This window comes from Typha latifolia, chromosome 8 (genome assembly GCF_019914945.1).
Source record: "Typha latifolia isolate L0001 chromosome 8, TyphaL0001v2, whole genome shotgun sequence".
In the NCBI taxonomy this organism is placed as follows: Eukaryota; Viridiplantae; Streptophyta; class Magnoliopsida; order Poales; family Typhaceae; genus Typha; species Typha latifolia.
The window spans coordinates 8,182,622-8,204,793 of record NC_133093.1 but is presented as its reverse complement, the minus strand read 5'-3'; the positions used below and the strand labels follow the sequence as shown (position 1 = coordinate 8,204,793).

At 33.2% G+C, this 22,172-nt stretch overlaps 2 protein-coding genes across 3 annotated transcripts in view; both read left to right on the top strand.

Moving 5' to 3' along the window:
- LOC140794520 (cytochrome P450 93A2-like) overlaps positions 1-20,707 on the top strand; it is a 37,826-nt gene extending 17,119 nt beyond the window's left edge. The window contains exons 1-2 of one of the 2 annotated variants that reach the window (XM_073146617.1): positions 18,273-19,219; positions 19,936-20,707. In XM_073146617.1, coding sequence (XP_073002718.1) covers positions 18,275-19,219; positions 19,936-20,553 — 1,563 coding nt within the window. In that variant the 5' untranslated portion in view covers positions 18,273-18,274 and the 3' untranslated portion in view covers positions 20,554-20,707. Of the gene's footprint in view, positions 1-18,272; positions 19,220-19,935 lie in introns of those variants that run through there. The other variant, XM_073146616.1, reaches the window with a different exon arrangement.
- On the top strand, positions 7,216-9,887 carry LOC140794479 (cytochrome P450 93A2-like). Its single transcript, XM_073146527.1, has 2 exons — positions 7,216-8,198; positions 9,210-9,887. Exons 1-2 carry the CDS (start codon positions 7,251-7,253, stop codon positions 9,825-9,827), a joined length of 1,566 nt encoding a protein of 521 aa, XP_073002628.1. The 5' UTR covers positions 7,216-7,250; the 3' UTR covers positions 9,828-9,887.
- Positions 20,708-22,172: the final 1,465 nt, after the last annotated feature.

Here is a 22,172-nt window from a genome sequence, read left to right as displayed (position 1 = left end):
TAACCCCACAAAATCTCAATTATCTTATCTATAACTAAACCCTACCTCACAAAATTATAATATCAAAACCCACAACCCACAAGAATCCCCCAAAATTCCTACTACGTATAAGCCTTAGAAGCTTTCCCCAACTTTACCTATTTTTCTTCATCTCTCTAGCTCAAACTCTTTTTTTCTCCATCTTTCTCCAAATTTTCTTCATCTCCCTCCCCATCTTTGAGGTCGCAAGCAACAAAATTGGCTTGGCGTTTCTGGATCTCTAAGATCTCCATGACTTCTAGTTTGGAAGCTCTATGATTGGCTTGGCATTTAGGTGATTTTCTCCATAATTTGAGAAAAAGAAAAAAGTATGGATGTTCATGTTATGAATAAAATTAGAGATAAGTACAAGGGTAATTTAGGAATGTTATAAGTTATATAGTGGATTAAAATAGTATATTCTCTTTCTGGTATCATTCAGTTTGATTATGGTTAGATTAAGTTAACTCAGGGTGTTAAATGAACATTATAAGGAAAATGAGTGGGTCGTGTTATAAAATCCCCAAATACGGAGTGCGAATCATAAAATAGGCAAAATATAGGGTGTGATTTATAAAAATCTCATATATAAATATAATACGTATTCTGTCATGAATGGGCATCTAAATATATATCATCACAAATATATATATATATATATCATAATAGTATCATAATATAGCATCACCAAATATTGCAGTATATGATGCATAACAATCATAATCAAGTGATAATAATTTCAAGTACAACTACATATGATGCATGCCAACTACTCGATAATCATATATGTTAAAATCTAATATAATTAATTTATGTATGTTAAAATCTAATATAATTAATTTACTTCTCAATTTCTTAATCATCAATGAACTCTGAATGATACAATCATACTAGACCATCGTTAACCACATTCTGTATCCAGTTTCACAATTCTACTTGCCCAATCATACTTTGTCAATCATATGAGTAAATTAATCATACATCTAGACCAATTTACTAATCTAGCTGACAGAAAATATATGGCATACTAGGCCAACATACCAATGATCATCATAACATATAACTACCCCTTGCATACAGTGAGCAATGTATACATCATAAGCTAACCCTCATATATAGTGAGCAATATATGTATCATATAGCTAACCCTCGTATACATTGAGCAATGTATATATAACATGTGATTATGCAACATGCGATCTAACTTTTTATCATGTATTATTATAAGAATGAGATGTCATGCGTGTTTTAGAACTTGTCTATTGGAATTATATTTGTTCTTTTTGGTATGACAGTGTGTAATGATCCAACCACGGGAGTCAAGTCAGTTCGGTTATATCGAGTTGAGTCAACTTGAGTTAGTTAGCTTTATCTTGTTATTTTTAATATCAAATAAATTACATAATCTGCATGTGGATCCGATCTGTTAAGATTGTTACTCCTATAAATAGGAGTGGTCATTTGTTGATTAAGGAAAGGGGAGGAATGAGAATTAAGTTTAGTTATTTTTATCTCATCTTTATCTTTTACTATAGCCGTTAGATCGCATTTATTTTTCTAGGAATAGATCATAGCCGTAGAAGCATTCCAATCTTTCAAACCTTAGCCACCTTCTTCAACCAGTAGCCACCTTATCTTGTGGCCATCCACCACCACTCTTGGTCATCCGCCACCCTCCGACAACCGCTGCAACGTTAGATAATTACTGTTCTACCCTGCTCTGATCTTACTCCACTATTTTATTAATATCTTTTCATCCAGATATCTAATTTAGGTGAAACTAGAGCCATTAGAACTCTATCTTGTGATGCTACCACCATATAAAACATCATAATTTTTTATGTCCAAATCGGTCCAAATCTAGTTCGTAACATAATATGTTAGGAATCTTCTTATATTCAACTTTGTAAAAGTTGTTGTCTACCCAAAGTGTGAGAATTCCTACAATGTCGCTAGCTGCCTTGACCCATTAGCAAGGTTATAATCTCGCAAACCCTAAGGCTCGCAAGGACTATGCTATATAGAGAATGTTGCTTGCTAGCTTAGAAACCATTAACTAGGTTATAACCCTGCACATCCTTTGAAATATGCTCTTAAAACCACAAAAGACTATAATAGGCACCATATGTTATAATGACCACCATCACGAAAATAAAAAGGCATTTTCATTTATCAAATTTACATATTATCAGGTTCCCTCCAAAACTTTTTTCTTAATTTTTCTAAATCACATCACAAATAATAAGTAAATTCTTAGTCTAGTTCAAAACTAAACACTACATAATCTTTGCCTAGTTCAAGGTACCTAAATTAGGACTAAAAAATGAGGCTAGCTAATCAAGTTTGTAGCTTAGTTTCAAACCAAACACAATCTAAGAGATTTAGGATTGAAGGCACTATATTATCTTAGCCTAGTTTAAGATACCTAATTTAGGACTAAAAAGTGAGGCTAGCTAAAGTTCGGAGTTTAGCCTCAAACCAAACACAACCCAACTGTAACGTCCTTGTCTGGTACCGACACGTGCACGCTCACGCGCCCACATGGTGCGCGCGGTGCACACGATAGGACGGGCAAGGCCGCCATGCACAAATAAGCCTTGAGCTCACATACTCAATTACAAAGGAAATTATAACATCATCAAATAAAATCTACTAATATATTCATATTTAAATCCATAACAATCATACTACACAGCTACATAATCTGGTAGGTCTAATTTAGTAGAGCCCACACAAGCAACGATAAATCATCAAGATATAACTAAATCAACTAATACATGAATACACTATATTTCGACCTGGGAGGTCTAATCTGGTTAGGCTCACACAAGCCACAACAAACCATCAAGATATAACTAAAACAACTACCACATAAATACACTATATTTCGATTTATATTATATAAATTATCGTCTAATATAATAAAGTACAAATATAATAAATAACGATACGACTCAATTTCTATATAAACTATCATCTCTACCGTCTCACACATATAGCTCACCTCATTATTATTCTAAATATCTTCTTAGGATATCTTAAGTCACTATCATATACCATATATCTGAAAGGGTTAGAAAAAAAAAGAGTCGTAAGCAAAAGGCTCAGTAAATGGACCTTACTCCGAATTAGTGATGCAAAACAAAGAGTAAATCATATACCGGATAATATAAATTACATAGAAGAATTATGTCATGAATGAGTATATGAATATATCCTCAATACTAAATAAAAGAAAGGTAGATATTACGTCATAACTGGTCAAAATATATAATTCTCGACAATGTATAAATAAATCTTCATGTCATACCATTATCATAACTCTCTCTCAAATATGCACATATGATGCATGCCGACCATGGCCATACTATGATATCAAATACAACACATATGATGCATATTGACAACACGATAATCAAGTATATCAAATGATAATGAAATCATATATATTGACAACACGATAATCAAGTATATCAAATGATAATGAAATCATATATATTTCTTAACATCTCATTCATCAATGTCATCTCTGAATATCCTCATCATACTAGACCACTGTGCACAGTCAACACTCGGTACCGATCTCATCAGTATGCCCGAAGGCTTAGAGCATACTATATTATTTGCAAAGGATATCTCAATCATAATTATACCCTACCATCCGCTAAGGGTATCAACATTCATCTAGACTAGGCATCCTTCTAGTTGATAGAAACTACGTGAGGATAACTCACCACATATGCCCTAGCGAATGACATGTGTTCGAATGTCTGCTATGCACACAAACTAATGACCTCAGACGTAATGCCATAGGATCGCAACTATGTCGAGCGATCAATCATCCACCAAGCACGTCCTAACTCTCACGCCCATTCGGGTATCCTCACTTTTTCTATCAACTATTATATCAATTAGATTTTATGTTTTCCTTCTAAATGGCAGATCATATGCATTTTATCCAGTACGATAATAGATCATGCAACTCAAAAATTTAGATGGTAAAGATGCCAAGAGAAAAATAATGTAAAAGTAGTCTCCAACCATGTATCTAATATATGCATACCCACACCAGTCTATCACATGCATACTAATGCTAGAGATCATCTCAATATAAACTCATAATAGTATAGTCATCTCTAATCATTTCTATATATTATCAGTATACTCATATCATAGATTAGTCTAATTAAATGCATGATAAAATATGCTCAATTGAAATCATTTATAGATAAGGTTATGTAATCATGTTGGAGGCCAAAACATGCATATACATAATTATATAATAAATTCTAATTTAAAAAAGACGTTTAGCGAATAAGACTACTCACATCTAATCAGAAAACATGAATCATGTATCCCTCACATTCGTCAACAGAATGTTAACTCATTAATAGCAGGGTCAATGGGGTCTCAAATAAAGGATTCAAAATCTAAAAATATTTAAGTTATATGAAATTAGCCGTTTATCTAATTAAAATTCCGTTCGTATGAAATATGATAATTTATTATGTTTTAGAATTTCTACTTATCTTTATAACTAATTAGATTTACATTATAAATAAACATCTAATGTTAAGAATATACTATTATAAAAGGTTAGATATGAATTAAGAAAAAAAAGGTTGCTCTTTTTCAGATAAAATAGTCTAAGAATGACATTATAAAATAAAATAAAATAAAAGGCCAAATATATATATATATATATATATACTTATAAACAAGCATATAACTATAGATAAAAAAAACCTAATTATAACTAAGTTGTGGTTCTCACTCTATCATGATTAGTTAGGGACTATGTAGTCATTACTTTATAAAATAATAAATAAATAAGCCTAGTATTTTATTTGTTATAAAATAATAGTATATAATAAATTATTAGAATTGCTTAAAATGTATATCATAAAGGTATTAGTATACCTCAATAAATCTAATGATTATAATTTATGAATCTATCTATTAATCTAATAAAAATATAAATAGATAAATAAATATAAGTATTATCTATATTTAAAAGTAATAGCTTATAAGAGAATTAATCATTAATTATACTAATTGTAATTAATAACAATCATATTGATGAACATATATTATTAATAAAATAATTAATGTCTAAATAATCTATTTCATTAATTAAGAAAGAAAAGACATAAATAAATAAATAAACAAAAATAAAATAATTTAAGAGAGCATTGCAACTAGTGCTGGGCTCAGCCCAGCACTATTGCAAAATAGGAGGAGAAATCGAGGAAGAAGGAGAAAGAAGAAAGAAGAAGAAAGGAAGAGAAGGAAGAAGAGAAGAAAGAAAGAGAGAGAGGGGAGGGAGGGAGTAGAGCCATGTCGGCGGGGAGGGGCTCGGCCGCTATTGGCTAGCCAACGGTCGGCCTATCGCCGACGGGTCGGTTCTAGCAAATCGGAGAGAGAAATAGAAGAAAGAGTGAGAGAGAAAAGGAAACGAGAAAGAAGGCTCACCGGCGCTCAATAAAGGTGGGAGCGGTGGGTTCCAAGGACGGAGACGATAGGCTGGCATTAGCAAGAGAGAGAGAGAGAGAAAGAGAGGCTTAGAAGGAGAGAGAGCGGTGGAGGGAGGATGGTGGCGGCGGCGGGGCCCACCGCGCCAGCTAGTCGGGCCAACGGCACATGGTGCCCCCACGGCTTGCCACAACAGGTGAGAAAATTTTAAGGTTTTATCAATATTTACTAAATACTGATAATTATTTCAATTTAAATTAGTGGCATTTTTAAAATTACCCCTTATTTAAATATTTACGGACGATTATGAAATGCCAGTAATTATGTAGGGCATATGTCATTTGTTCCGGCATTTATAAATGCCGATAAAACTTAGATACAATGATATTTCAGTCCAAATTAGTGGCACTTATAAAAATATCATTCAAATAATACTTACTCCAACACTAGGTAAGAAATACCGGTGAAACTTAATATTAGTGGCATTTTGTTGTGACTATGGAGTAGTAAATACCATTGTTGACCAAATTTTTTATAGTGACTAGAATTGTTTATTTAGTATAAGTTCCCATATGCAAGTATAAAAGATTATAATAATTATACTAGCATTTACCTTATTTCACAAGTAAACAAAACAACACTCTAAACTGTGGCATGAAATTTGCAGTAGAGTTACAATACATAATCTATTTCTATAATTTAGAATGAGTTTTCGATTATTTTAAGCTTATCAAAAATTTTCTATACGTATCTAATTCATTTCGAAACTTATATACTTATGTATAAGACTATGTGAATTAATAATTTGCTAAGTTGGATGGTGAAACTGTTATGAAAATTGCTAAGGTAAAAGGAAATTTTTTTTTTTTGTTCGAAATAATTCTCTCACACTCAATGATTTTTAATTTTTTATAGATAGTTTGGTCAAAAACATCATGCCCCGCCGCCAAATAAATGTTGAAGGCATTGCTCCAATAACGGAAAAAGAGGGTCACTTTTTTTACGATGGGAAATCTGCCAGCATATCTTGTGCGATTACGGTCTATATTTTCTAGATGTACTTCACCTACATAGATAGTCTCAGTGGCAAATTTGGACCAGCATACTATAATGCTGTAGATAGTTTGTCTTTCTTTTTTGGCGTCTTTAATTTTCATTTTTTAATTAGTCTTGATTAGTTGACAACTTGACATCCTATCTAACCAGGAAAGTAAAAAAAAAAGAGCGGCAGTTACGTGACTTTGTGACCGTACCCTTTTTTTCTCCTCATAATTATATTAAAAAGAAAATCTAAAATATCATAATTATCACTCTATTCTTCAAAATATCGAAAGTACTACAGTATGTTCTTTCAAAATGTAGTTCAGTTAGTTAAATCTAAGATTAAAAACACAACTTGGAGTTAAAAAGACTATTTTACTCTTGGATAAATTTTTAAAAATAATTTAAAAGTTATCTAATATTATATTCAATATCATAGTACGATAAAATATATCTTATTTTATATTCTGAAATTAAAAAAGAGAAATTTTTTTAGTGATTTATATATATTTATTAATTTAATAATAGTCTGTTAGGATTATTATGTAATTATATATTTAAAATATCATAATAATTTCTCATAAAGGGCAAATTTGAAAATTTTCACTAGCAATTATGAACAAATTCCATAAAAATATCTCAAAAGGGAAAAATAAATAGACTAGAGGGATATGCCTATAAATTCATGGCAATCCATAGAATCCCATACACAAAATATTATGGCCATGCAAGTAGTAGTAGTAGCAGAGTACCTCAACTCCTACATCACCCTCTCTCTCATCTCCCTCCTCTCCATCTTCCTCATCCGTCACTTCTTCTTCTCCAAATCCCCCACCGGCCTCCGGCTTCTGCCGAGCCCTTTCTCCCTCCCAGTCCTCGGCCATCTTCACCTCCTCTCTCCAATCCCCCACCAAGCCCTCTACAAGCTCTCCCTCCGTCATGGCCCCCTTTTCCACCTCCGCCTTGGCTCCGTCCCTTGCGTCATCGCTTGCTCCACCGACACCGCTAGACTCTTCCTAAAAAATTACGACGCCATCTTCTCCGATCGCCCGCAGTCAGCGGCTGTCAAATATCTCTTGTTCAATTCATCATCCTTCGCCTTCGCCCCCTACGGGCCTTACTGGAGATTCATGAAGAAGCTCTGCATGACGGATCTCCTCGGCAACCGCACTCTTGGACAGCTCAAGCATGTGAGACGGGAAGAGCTACGAAGGCTTATGAAGCATATTTCATGCATGGCAGCGCAAGGGAGTGCTTTCAACGTCGGTGAGGAGATCATGAAGCATGCGAACAACATTGTCTCGACGATGGCGATGAACATTAGGTGCTCAGGGAGCGATAACGATGCTGAGGTTGTGAGGAATGTCGTGAAAGAGGTGGCGGAGCTGGCGGGGAGGTTTAACTTGGGGGACTACATCCCAGTATTCGAGAAGTTGGATTTGCAAGGGTTCAAGAAGAGGTTTGAAGTGGCACGGAAGAGCTTTGATGAGCTGATGGAGAGGATATTGAAGAAGAGGGAGGAGGAGAGGAGAACGAAGAAGGTGATGGGGTTGGTTGGTGGAGAGGGGGAGAGAGTGAAGGATTTATTGGACATCTTACTTGATATATACGAAGACAAAGAGGCAGAGATGAGGTTAACAATGGACAACATCAAAGCTTTTATTCTGGTACATATTTTGCTTCTCCTCCTTTATATTTATCAATAATTGTTTTATTAATTCACCCAACACTCTGATAACTCGTTGTTAGAGTAAGTCCATGATTTCAAAGGACCTATGAACTCATTCCTACCATATGAATTCAATTTTTATATTTTATATTCTAGCTAAATACTTTAACCTCTTAAATTTATACTCCTAATCTAATTGCTATGATAGCCCATTTCTATACTAGGTAATGCTTTTCCATTCCAATACCGCATTATGTAAAAAAGGGCATATTAATCCTGCAAAAAATTATATGCACCAAACTCTCGTGTTATTCACTTGTACTTTCTTGTCTCCCTTTAAATTTCTCTTTTAGGTTATGCGGTAGATATGATTAGACCCTGCCTATAGTACATAACACTTAATATTAGAAATAAAAATCAATTTAATTTTGATTCTTTATCACTCTGGGTGAGAGAATTTAAATTAAATTTAATTCTCTATTTCTATCTATTTTTAAATTTTATTTTAAATGAATCATAAATTAATAAAAGTAAATAATTAAAAGAAGATAGAATTTAATTAAACTTTTATTAGGTTAAGTTTAGATAGACATAAATTCTCCTATTCTGATATATATATATATATATATATATAATATAAATTAACTCTCAAGGATATATATCTCATTCGTTTGATAAATTGCTAAATAGTATAATTGTAAAAAAAATAAAGAAAAAGGTAAATATGAAATTTTTAGGACATACATACAACAAAATACTAATTAATTTTAAACTGAAATTATAATCTAGAAATTAGTAATCACCTATTTAATCAGTTATAGTACTAAGTTTTTCAGTATTTTTATTATATATATTAACTATTAGATCTCTCTTCATGCAAAAAAGAAAAAAGAAAAAGAAAAAAGATAGAATCCTCCCATCAAATATTCCTCACTATTTACATTTGAGCTCTATTTGAAGTGGAGAATATAATTTATTGACTTAGGATACTATCTGCTTTATTTCTCAGGATATGTTCGTTGGTGGCTCCGATACTTCTGGAATAACAATCGATTGGGCATTAGGCGAGTTGCTCACTCATCCAAGTGTGTTGCATAAAGCAGTAGCAGAAATCGATTCAGTTGTTGGAAAAAGTAGGCTGGTTGATGAGTCAGACATTCCCAACCTTCCATACCTACAAGCTATTGTGAAGGAGACACTACGGCTCCATCCTTCTGGCCCATTAATCCCTCGGATGTCAACGGAGGACTGCACCGTTGGCGGATATGATATCCCTGCAAACACCAGATTGTTCATCAATGTATGGGCCATTAATAGAGATCCAAATTACTGGAAAGACCCACTAAGATTTTATCCAGAAAGATTCATAGAAGGAGAGCAACAAGCAACAGATATAAGAGGACAACATTTCCACATGCTTCCATTTGGGGGTGGTAGGAGGAGCTGCCCAGGTGCTTCATTGGCACTACTTGTCATCCAGCCTACTCTTGCAGCAATGATACAATGCTTTGATTGGAAGGTCAATAGTCCGGTAGACATGACAGAGGGGTTGGGAATTACGCTTCCAAGAGCTCAACCCTTGACGTGCATGCCAATTTGCCGTCTAGATTCATTTCCATTGGCATAGAAGTTTGTTTATCCAACAACTTTTTCTACTATAGCCTAAATAAAACTATGATTTTGTAGACTTCTGTTTTACAAATCGATTGCATTTTTTATTTTACTAAAACTTAATTAGTGACACAACCTTCTACCAAGGTTCCCCACAAAAAAAACCACAAAACCTGTCACAATTTTTGATCTTAAAAAGTTTCTCTAACTATAACAACCATAGTAGACCATAACTAAGATAACCGCACATTCTACATATCCAAATAAGCTATTGAAAATCCTATACCAATAACTAACATTAAACTGATAGATTATCACAACTATAAATCCAAAATATTATAGAATATCTCAAAACATCATATAGGAAGAACATATATGGATTGAAAGATAATTCTACAAGCATGCCCAGCCAGTCCCTCAGCATCACCTTTAGTCTTCCTCTAGATACACCACATTGATCATGTAGCCTTGTGTTAGTGGGCGAGCTTGTTTCGCCGCTTTCTCCCCTTGAATTTCTACCTAGCAGAGAAATAAGGAGGCCACCTTATGAGATAAAGTTTAGCAGGATTTGGCAGAGTAATTAAAGATTCTATTATCCTTTTTCAACCAAAAAGCCCACATCATTGTATTCAACCAAATAAACCACCACCTTTTCTTTTTTTTACCCAGTTGCAAATTGTCTATTCAAAATAAATCTTACGTATGCTTTGTAGTGCTTCGAATTCCCCAAAGTTTTTTCATTTGCCTCAATAGGTTTCCTCCATAGTTACAACGCAAGAACAAGTGGCCCACCGACTCATCTCTCCTATAGGAAACACAAGTAGAGCATTTAGTCCACCCTTTCTTAATCAAGTTATCTCTGATCAACATCTTGTTATTACAAACTAACCATAGAAAAGCTCCAACTTTCAAGGAAATCTTCAACTTCTAAATGTTTGGAAAGCTTTTAGAAATAATACCCCCATGATTTAAGAACCTATAGAGCTCTTCATAGTGAAGATGTCGTTGTTATCAAATCTCCATCTAGCTCTATTTTCACCCTTTTCACTCTGACTGCAATGAGTAGTTACAAAAGTTAATAATCTATTGTTTCTCCAATAAAAGATTCTTCGGTAATATTGTTGTCTATTTAAGTTGCCAATTTCTCCTCTCAGGCCACACCTCACACACAATCACCTCTTTATCTCGCAAGAGACAGGCACCAACCTAAATGTCTTTTCAAAATTTCACCCCTTTTATTATTGTAAACCTCCCATTGCACACCAGCTTTAAACATTGTACCAATCTGATAAACCCCACCAAGAAAAGTAAAATTCTATCAGAATTGGCCAATTTAAAAGACTTCGATTTTTTTTTAAATAATATCTCTGCATAACAACTGAAGCCCACAATTGATGTTCAGAATTTAACATCCTCCATCATCATTTAGCTAGTAAGGACATATCCTGAAGATTAACAATCCGCATGCCCCTAAATTCCTTTTTGTTACACACTTTATCACAATTAGTTAGAGTATATCCTCTTTTATTTTCCACCGTACCATGCTGATCGAAATTTCTTCTCAATTTATCAATTCTTTTCTATATCCAAACCGACATACTAAAGAAAGAGAGAAAATAAAATGGAACGACACTTAAAACAAAATTTATTAGAGTAATACGACCCTCAAAGATAGTTATTTGCCTTTCCACCCAACTAGTCACTTTTCTACTTTTCAATAACGGGCATCTAAGACTTCTTTCTTAGCTTGTTTTAGACATGATCATTAGACCCGACTCTTCCAAACTCGGCTCGAACTCGCTCGGTTTTAATCGGGCTAAGTCCGGCCTGAGCCCGATTTAGGCCTGGCCCGACCCAAGCCCGATATGGTAGTGGGTGACATGGCTTAAGCTTTTGCTCGCCTGGCCTGGCCTGAAAGCCCGATCCATTACTCTCATCTATAGCCCAACCCATAATATATACATATTCATATAATTATTTTACTCCCAGATTGGATATTTAGTAAACTATATATCAATATATATATATATATATATATATATATATATATATATATATATATATATATATATATATATATATATATATATATATATATATATATATATATATATATATATATATATATGTTTCCATAAAAGATAACTAAAATATCTTCATATAAGCCCATTAAACTAAGCCCAATAAAATATAATAATTTTTATATTTAACGCATTACATTAGAGCCATTATACCCAACCCAAGCCCAAATATGTAATGGGCTAATGGGCGGTAACGGGCTAGAATATTCTAGTCCGGCCCGAACTCGGCCTGGCCCGAGTGATTGATGGGTTAGGCCATGAACAAATATTTAAACCCGGTCGGCCTGAAAAACTCGGCACGCATGATGATCACGTCTAGCTTGCTTTCATGTTATGGGGGGGGGCCAAGTACTTAATTGGGGACTTTTTAATCTTACAATTCAAGAGTCATCTTTTCCTATTTCCTTATTTGTCCCCAAGTAGAGTGAAAACATCTTCTCAAAGTTAAATTTTAGGCCCGACATTGCCTCAAATCCATATAATAAGAACTTGAACACCATCACATCTTTTTTATTAGCTTGCGTGAAAAGCATAGTATCATTAGCATATTACAAATTAATAATTTCATTCTACAAACATCAATACCTAGACCAGTAATTAGCCACACTATTTAGCCTTCTCCAACATTCAATTCAAGCCATAAACAATAAAAACAAACGGTAAGATGACAAGGATTTCCTTCTCTTAAACCTTTCTTATATTTAAAATATTTTTCCATCTCCCTATTTAAAGTAATTGCTGGGAGCCGGTCGTCACAAAATGCATCATTCAATCCACCCACTTTCTTAGGAAACCTCTATAGTGAAGAACATCGGCAAGAAAAATTCCACCTCATTTTATTATAAGCTTTCTCAAAGTCCAATTGTAACATAATGCTTTCACTTTTTTGTTTCTTAACCCAAAAATAACTTTATCATCACTAATATATCCCCTTTTAATAAAGGTTCTCGTATGCTATCGTGAAATATTAGAATAACTATATTAGTGTTGAACTTATTTCACAAGTAAACAAAACCACCTCTAAACACCAGTCATGGAAGTTGCATTATCGTTCCAATATATAATTTATTTTTATAATTTAGAATGAGTTGATGATCATTTTATGTTTATCAAAATTTTTTATAACGTGTCTAATTTATTTCGAAACTTTAATACATGAGTTAAAAACTAATTCAATGACATACCGAAATTTAAATCTGTTATGGACATTGCTAAGTACAAGGGAAAAAAATTGTTCGAAGTAACTGAATTGTAAATCGACTTACATAAAAAGATCTCTCACACCCAATAATTGTTAATTTTTCATATAGTCTGGTTGGAAGAGATAGTTTGGTCAAAAGCTTCAAGCCGCCGCCAAATAAATGGCAAAAAGAGGGTCACTATTACCACGGAAATTCATGGCAAATTTGCCAGCATCTTGGTGTGAGATCACAGCCTATATTCTGTAGATGCACTTCACCTACATAGTCAGTGGCAAACTTTAGACCAGCATACTGCAATACTGTAGATAGTTTGTCTTTCTTATTTGATGTCTTTATTTTTCATTTGTTAATTAGTCTTAATTACTTTGCATCCTATCTTACTTAAGAATGTAAACAAAATGAGCAGCAATTACTGATCACCTGCGAATCTGTGACCACACCCTTGTTTCTCTTCATAACTATATTACCAAAAAAATATAAAAATTACCTTCGAAGCGTTATGCTCTTTCAAAATATCATTCAGTTGGTTAAATATAAAATTAAAAAACAACTTAGAGTTAAAAAAAACTATTTTACCCTTACAATAATTATTAAAAATAATTTAAAAGCTATCTTATATTATACTCAATAATATAGTACAACGAAATATATCTTATTTTTTGTGAGATAAAAAATTTTGATAAATATTTTACTATCTAAACTAAAAAAGAGAGAGGATATTTTAGTGTTATATATATATATATATATATATATATATATATATATATTTATGAATTTTGACAATAATATGTTAGGAGTATTATGTTAAATATTAATTATAATAATGTTTTTGAAATAGCACAATAATTTTGGTAGCAATTATAATATTTTGAAGAATATAGTGGCAATTTTGAAAATTTTCATTAGCAATTATATAAAAATTCTAAAAACAAATCTCGAAAGAAAAAAGATTTAAATATATTTTACCCCCTCTATACTTATACCCAAAATCACTTTACTCTCTTATACTTCAAAAAGTCTTAAACAAATTTATATACTTACGATTATAATGAAATTATTAGTTTTTTCTATTAAAATTAATGGAGCGTGCCTATCAGTTTCTACAATTTGGAGCGAAGGACAATAAAATACATACCATTTAGGTCTCTCCGAATATGAAATATAATATGCACTTATTGTCCTAGGGTCTAACTTCTTCTCATGTTGAATATATAGCTTAGCCTCTACTATACACCCCCATGTATGAAGGTGGTTTAAACTATATTTCTTCCTATCCACAACTCACAAGAGTTTTAGATACAACCTTAGAAGGAATCCTGTTTAACAGATAAATATCAATCTTTAAGGCTTTGCTCCATAAATACAAAGGAAGTGAACATTTACTGATTATACCTCTAACCATGTCTATTAGGGTTCGGTTCATTCTTTTAACAACACCATTTTGACTTAGCTTGCTAAGGTAGAGTATTGGGCTTCAATGCCGTACTCTTCTAGGAACTTCCCAAAAGGACCTATAAATCTACTTGCATCGATTTATCTATCATAAAATTCATCACTCCAATCTGATCTAACTAGTTTGATCATTTTACCAAGTTGGTTTTCGACACTCTCTTCGAAAACTTTAAAGATTCTGAGAGCCTCTAATTTTTCAGAGAGCACGCTCCATTAATTTTAATCAGATAAGTCAAGAGAAGATAAACTACCCTCTTTAACTAAGAGTGGCATTCTTCCTTTAGAAACATGTCCTAGCCCTCTATGTCATAGCATAAAAGATTTCTTATTTATTCTTTTACGCTTAGCATTTCTATACCGGGTTAAATGGGTTTGGTGATAAAAACCATCAAGATGAAATATATAAAGGCCATTAATCAAAATTCTAAAACAAATAAGTTGGGAATCAAAATAAGAGTAAAACCATAATTTTTGAACTTAAATGAATAACCAACTTGGTCCAATTTGACAATAGAAATTAGGTTCCTAAAATACTTGGGAATATAAAAGGTGCTCCAAGATCTAAATGAAAGTCAATGTTCAAAATAAGTCTAAATGTCCGTACAGACAAAAATCCTTGCATAGTTATGGAAACTTAGATTGGTGTTCCTAAATCAATCTACCAATAGTAATATGGAACATATACTATATTTAGTTAACATACAAGAGATCTATTGGCTATATGATATCTTAATGTTACTTTAGGTTTAGTGAATTTGAGCCATTAATATAAGGAATGTCATTATCGGTATCAGGAGAAAAATCTGAAAGAAAAATAAACTAAAAATTAGATAATTACTATCAACTATAATTAGCCACATATATATATGCAATTTTATTCATTCATTCTAAAATCATAAGTCATGTATCAACAAACATTTCAAGCGAGTCCTAATATATATAAGAAAATTTTATTTATTTATATTTGGTGAATAGCTAGGTAACAACATTATATACCCCTCCTTTGCAACTGAGTTACAACTAGGGGTGAAAACGGATTTGATATGGATCGGATAGTGCTCAACCTATATTCGGATCCATATTTTTAGTCCGGATACGGATTCGGATACGGATATTAGACGGATAGCAAAATTTAAAACCATATCCTAACTAAACGTATAAGGATAATTTTCGAATAGAGGATCGGATCTTAAACGGATATTGATTGAATTTAAAAGAATTATAATATTTTATTTAGATATAATTAACATAAAAATATTAAGAGTTTTACAACAAATAAATTTTTTGTATGTCAAATATGTAAAATTAGAGAAATTAATCTCTATAAATAATATATAACGTATTATTAGTAACAATATTAATATTTACTATTTAAATAAGTAAACTAAAAATTGTAAATCATTCATAAAAAATGCGAGTAAACAGATATCCGATATCCGTATCCGAATCCGAAAAATATATCCGACCTGTATCTGAATCCGTATCCGAATGGGATAGAAATTTTCTATCTGAATCCGATCTAAATCGGGTCGGATAGTGGGTCGGATCGGAGTTAATCCGATCCGTTTTCACCCCTAGTTTTACAACTGATATTAAGCCTATTTAACTTAGTGGCGTGATCCACCTGTAGAGACAAGTAGCAAATCTGAAGTCTTTGGCGAAAGAGAATGGCACCTTTCAGTCACCTAACTTTCTTTGGACAAAAAGTATAAAACTATTACTAGATATAGAAAATTAAATTTTATATTGCATATATAAAATTGCACGCAATTGAGATTAAAACAAATACTTTATGTTTATAAATAATTCTATATGTATGTATGTTTTATAACCATCATTAGTATCGTGATCAATTATGTTAATTATGCACATGCATACGATTGTCTATACTTATAAACAATACTCAATATTACAATCATATCAAATATATTGCACGCCCAATAATTTATATTAAAAAATAAAATTTTATATTTATAATAATCTCATGAGCATAGCGATAATGAGCTAGGTTATTCTAGCTCGACCTAGCCAAACGCACTCACAGATAGATTAGCAAACATAGTGCTCAGCCTGATTGGCGCGACCCTTGACTCGCTGGATGATCACCTTTAGATTGAGAGAAAGTCCAGGCTCAACTATTAGCTAGAGAGAAACTAGAGGCTTTTATTTGAATTAATTGTCTCTTCACGAAGCCTTTACTCTTCATTTTTTAATTAGTCATCACTAGTGACATGATACTTTACCTAAGAATACGAAGACATTAATTACGAGCACATTCTCCCTTGCTTCTTAATTTAGCCAATCTATCAACAGTAGTTGGACATTTGGATGAGTTTTTTTTTACTATTTTAAATTTGCCAAAATTTTCTATCAAGTCTATTTCGCAGTAGCTCTTCGACAGCGAGGAACATGTGTCAAAAACTCAGCCAAACTAGAGGTTTGTATTAAATTATTTATTATCCTTCTTTGTGGTTGTCTTCGTTTTTCATTTGTTAATTAGTCTTCGTTATTAACATGACAATGTAAACAAAATAAGAAGCAATGACTTTCCTGATCTATTGATATGCGAATCACTAGGACAATGCCGTGCCTTGTCGAATGTTTCTCTTTCTAATTATCTTACCAAAGATAGAGAGATTTATACGTTATTACCACCAAATTTTTTAAAAATATTATAATTGTCGCTCTATTCTTCAAAATTTCCACAAACTGTTATGCTCTTTCAAAATATCATCGGTTAGTTAAATCATGATTAAAATACAACTTATATGAAGAAAAAATTATTTTGCCCTTTAATAAATTATTAAATATAATTTAAAAGCTATCTATATATATATATATATATATATATATATATATATATATATATATATATATATATATATATATATATATATATATATATCAATACCAAAAGCTGCATATATCTTATGTTATGTGAGATGAAAGAAATTTATAAATATTTTATACTCTAAATTAAAAAAAAGAGTTATTTTATAACGAAATTATGATTTACATCTTATATTTTCATTGTTTATAAGTCGAGCCTTATGATTTAGTGAATATATAAAAAAATATTATATTATTAGATTTTTTTGCTAACCTTAATTAAATCTCTAATTTAAATTAACTATATTAGAAAGATTACTAAGATACCCTCAACTAAGTTATATTTATCCAATCTATACTTAACTCAATTAAACTCACCATAACCTAATTCAACCCAACCTAACTAAACCCAATCCAATCTAACTCAACTCAAGCTACTTAACATAATCCAACCTAACCCAACCTAAACTCAAATCTATCCTAACCTAGAATAATTTCCATTTGCCTAAATGATGTTAGTTCAAATTTAATCCAAATTATATTTTGCACATATTTATAAATCATGATGGTTGATTTGTAAATAGTGAAAATATAAAGTGTAAACCGTAATTTTATTAAAATACAAGATGTTATATGTAAATTTTCCTTAATAATAATTTATTCGGATTATTCTATTAACAATTAATTATAATGATATTTTTGAAATGGCAGAATGACTTCACTGGCAATTAGGAAATATTGAAAAATTTAATAGTAATTTTAAAAAATTTCAATGGGAATTATGTTAAAAATATTAAAAAATTCTCAAAAAGAGAAAAAAAAATAGTAGACTAGGAGGAAAGTCGAGAGGGATATGCCTATAAATAATGCAACCAATAGAATCCCATACACAAGATAACATGGCCATGGAAGTAGTATTAGCAGAGTATGCTAATTCATACATTACCATCTCTCTCATCTCCCTCCTCTCCATCTTCCTCATCCGGTATTTCTTCTTCTCCAATCCCCCCACCGGCCTCCAGCTTCTGCCGAGCCCTTCCTCCCTCCCTATCCTCGGCCACCTTCACCTCCTCACTTCAATCCCTCACCAAGCCCTCTACAAGCTCTCCCTCCGCTACGGCCCCCTTCTCCACCTCCGCCTTGGCACCGTCCCTTGCGTCGTCGGCTGCTCCGCCGACACGGCTAGACTCTTCCTTAAAGATTACGACGCCACCTTCTCCGATCGCGCGCAGTCCGCTACTATCAAATATATCACGTTCAATTCATCATCCTTCACCTTCGCCCGCTATGGCCCGTACTGGAGATTCATCAAGAAGCTCTTCATGACGGATCTCCTCGGCAACCGCGCTCTCGGACAGCACAAGCATGTGAGACGGGAAGAGCTACACAGGCTTATGAAGAAAATTTCATCCATGGCAGAGCAAGGGAGAGCTGTCCACGTCGGTGAGGAGCTCATGATGCATGCGAACAACATTGTCTCGACGATGGCGCTGAGCATGAGGTGCTCGGGAAGTGATAAAGATGCTGAGACGGTGAGGCATGTCGTGAAGGAGGCGACGGAGCTGGCGGGGAGGTTTAACTTGGGGGACTACATCCCAGTATTCGAGAAGTTGGATTTGCAAGGGTTCAGGAAGAGGTTTGAGGCGACACGGAAGAGCTTTGATGAGATGATGGACAGGATATTGAAGAAGAAGGAGGAGGAGAGGAGGACGATGAAGGAGATGGGCTTGGGTGGTGGAGAGGGGGAGAGAGTGAAGGATTTCTTGGACATGTTACTTGATATATACGAAGATAAAGGGGCAGAGATAAGGCTAACCATGGACAACGTCAAGGCTCTTATTCAGGTACGGTAAACGTTCAATCTTCTTCTTTTTTCGTGCCAAACGGCGATCCTGCAAGAACCATCAGGAAATATCTCTAAACTTGCTTGTAGAGATGTAGGCTCAAGAAATTGACTTAAATTAGATATGATTTGAACTTAGGAATTAAGACTGATTTTTATATTTTATTTTGTAACAAAATATTTTAATAGTCCTCTAAAATTTATAATTCTAATCTAACTACTACCATAGCACCGCATTATAAAAAGGGTTATATTAATTCTTCAACAAGATTATCTATGATTAGGATTTGATTATATGAATGTAACTTAATAATAGGAGATAGTGTTCAATTCAAATTAGATTTTTATCTCTATAAGAAATAGAGTTTATTCTAAATTTGATTCTCTATCTTTATCTATTGTTAAATTTTAGTTTAAATTAACTTCAAAGTAACAAGATATATATAAATAATTATAAAAATATTGAGTTATTAAACTTTTATTAAATTGTGTTGTTATTGTAGTTCATTCTGTATTAGTCAAGCAAGATAAATGACAGGAAATTTCACTAGAAATACTATTAGTCTCTCAGAAGTAACTTAAAAAAGATTGTTTAGCAACCCATACAAATAGAATCCTCCGCATAAAATGTTCCTCACTATTTACATCTGACATCGATCTAAAGCTAGTGGAGAACATAATTTACTGACTTAGTATAATATCTATTTCATTTCTCAGGATATCTTCATTGCTGGCTCCGATACATCTGGAATAACAATTGAATGGGCATTAGCAGAGCTAATCAACCATCCAAGTGTGCTACACAAAGCAGTAGCAGAGATAGATACAGTCGTTGGCAAAAATAGGCTGGTTGATGAGTCTGACATCTCCAACCTTCCATACCTACAAGCTATTGTGAAGGAGACACTACGGCTCCATCCTACTGTCCCATTAATCCCCCGGATGTCAACAGAGGACTGCACCGTTGGCGGATATGACATCCCTGCAAAAACCAAGTTGTTCATCAATGTATGGGCCATTAATAGAGATCCAAATGACTGGAAAGACCCACTAAGATTTTATCCAGAAAGATTCATAGAAGGAGAGCAACAAGCAACTGATATAAAAGGACAACATTTCCATATGCTTCCATTTGGGAGTGGTAGGAGGAGCTGTCCAGGTGCTTCATTGGCACTACTTATCATCCACCCTACTCTTGCAACGATGATACAGTGCTTTGATTGGAAAGTCAATGGCCCGATAGACATGGTGGAGGGGCCAGGGATCACGCTTCCAAGAGCTCAACCCTTGGTGTGCTCGCCGGTTTGTCGTCTAAATCCGCTTCCATTAGCATAGAGGTTTGTTTATCCAACAGTTTTTGCTGCCAAAGCTAAATAAAACAATGACTTGTTGAGAAGCTACTAGTAGAGTTGAAGCTCTTGATATGAGTGTTGTATGTGACTAGATATCTCATACATGAATAATAAATGAAATATTATGTTAGTAATAGCAATTTTTTTTGGCACAAGTCTAAGCTCTTAAATCATGAATAGACATTTTGAGGCTGGAGAGAGTGTCAACTCCACTAAGCATGCCTTCCCCCATTTCACCAATTCACCATTGGATCACAATAAAACCTGCATAACTTGGTTCAATCTAGTGAATCAACTGAATATTAACTTGGTTAAATCTTGTAATTCAATTGAATATTAACTTGGTTAAATCTAGTAATTCACTTTAAAACTGTTATTCGGTTCAGACCCGAAATAGTGCATCCATTTGTGACTTGTTGCATCCCTTTGAGCCTTTTTAAGGCCTATAAATAGCCTGTCAGTCTACATTATTTTTCACACTGATTCTTTGGTTCATTCATTCTAAGTCTAGTTCGAGTTTTAAGTCCTTAATTAAGAGAGAGTATAGTACGGTTCCAGTTCGACAAGATTGTTATGGACCAGATCTGGAATGATCCGTCTGTAGGATGATTATGAAAATTTAGGTGGAGGTAGCCTCATGAGATAAGGTTCTAATAGCTCTAGTTTCACCTAAATCGGAGGTTAGGATGAAAAGATAAAATTAAAATAGTAGAGATAGGTTAGGGAGGGCAGAACGGTAATTTCTAACATTGTGGTGGTCATCGGAGGGTGGTGGACGGTCGTGTAGTAAGTAGGGTGGCAGCTGGAGGTAGGAAGTGGCTAGGGTTTGGATGCTTGAAAGGGATCGACGGTTAAGATCTACTCTTATGAAGATAAAGACAATCCAACAGCTAATGTAAAAAAAGATAAGGACAAAAATAATAACCGACTAAACTTAGATTTCTCTCAATGATTATTATCAACTCATGTCCACCCCTATTTATAGGAGTAAAATCCCTAGCAGATCGGATTTATTTGAAATTCAAAATAGAAAGACAAAGTTAAGTAACTAATTTGACTCGACTCGACTTGACTTAACCCATGTGGTCGAATCGTAACAAAGACATTCAAATAGATACTTCTTTTCAAATGCAAGGTAGTCGTTGTATCCTAGGAGAAAGATGTCCATTATTCTAAGGAGATAGTATTCAATACTAGACTCAATTATACAAATTTTACATTTTGTAATCTATAAGTTTATTTAATTTATTAATTTATTTTAAAATAAATTTCTTCTGACTTTTGAAATCAGATTGTTACCACCAACAAAATGAAGCAAGGAATAGATCAAAACTAATTTGACAGTGTGCTCATAAAAAACTTCAAGAAAATATCGGCTACTTCATTAGTGATAGGCTAAATAGCTGAAGGGATATTAAGCAAGAAATCCCTATATATATATATATATATATATACTGTCAGAGACAGCAAGTAATAAACTAATAATCTCTATATTCTGTGCCAGTTCAATACTTTATTGAGAAACTTGGTGTGGTTGCAGGTTTGTCGTCTAAATCCGCTTCCATTAGCATAGAGGTTTGTTTATCAAACTGCTTTTGCTCC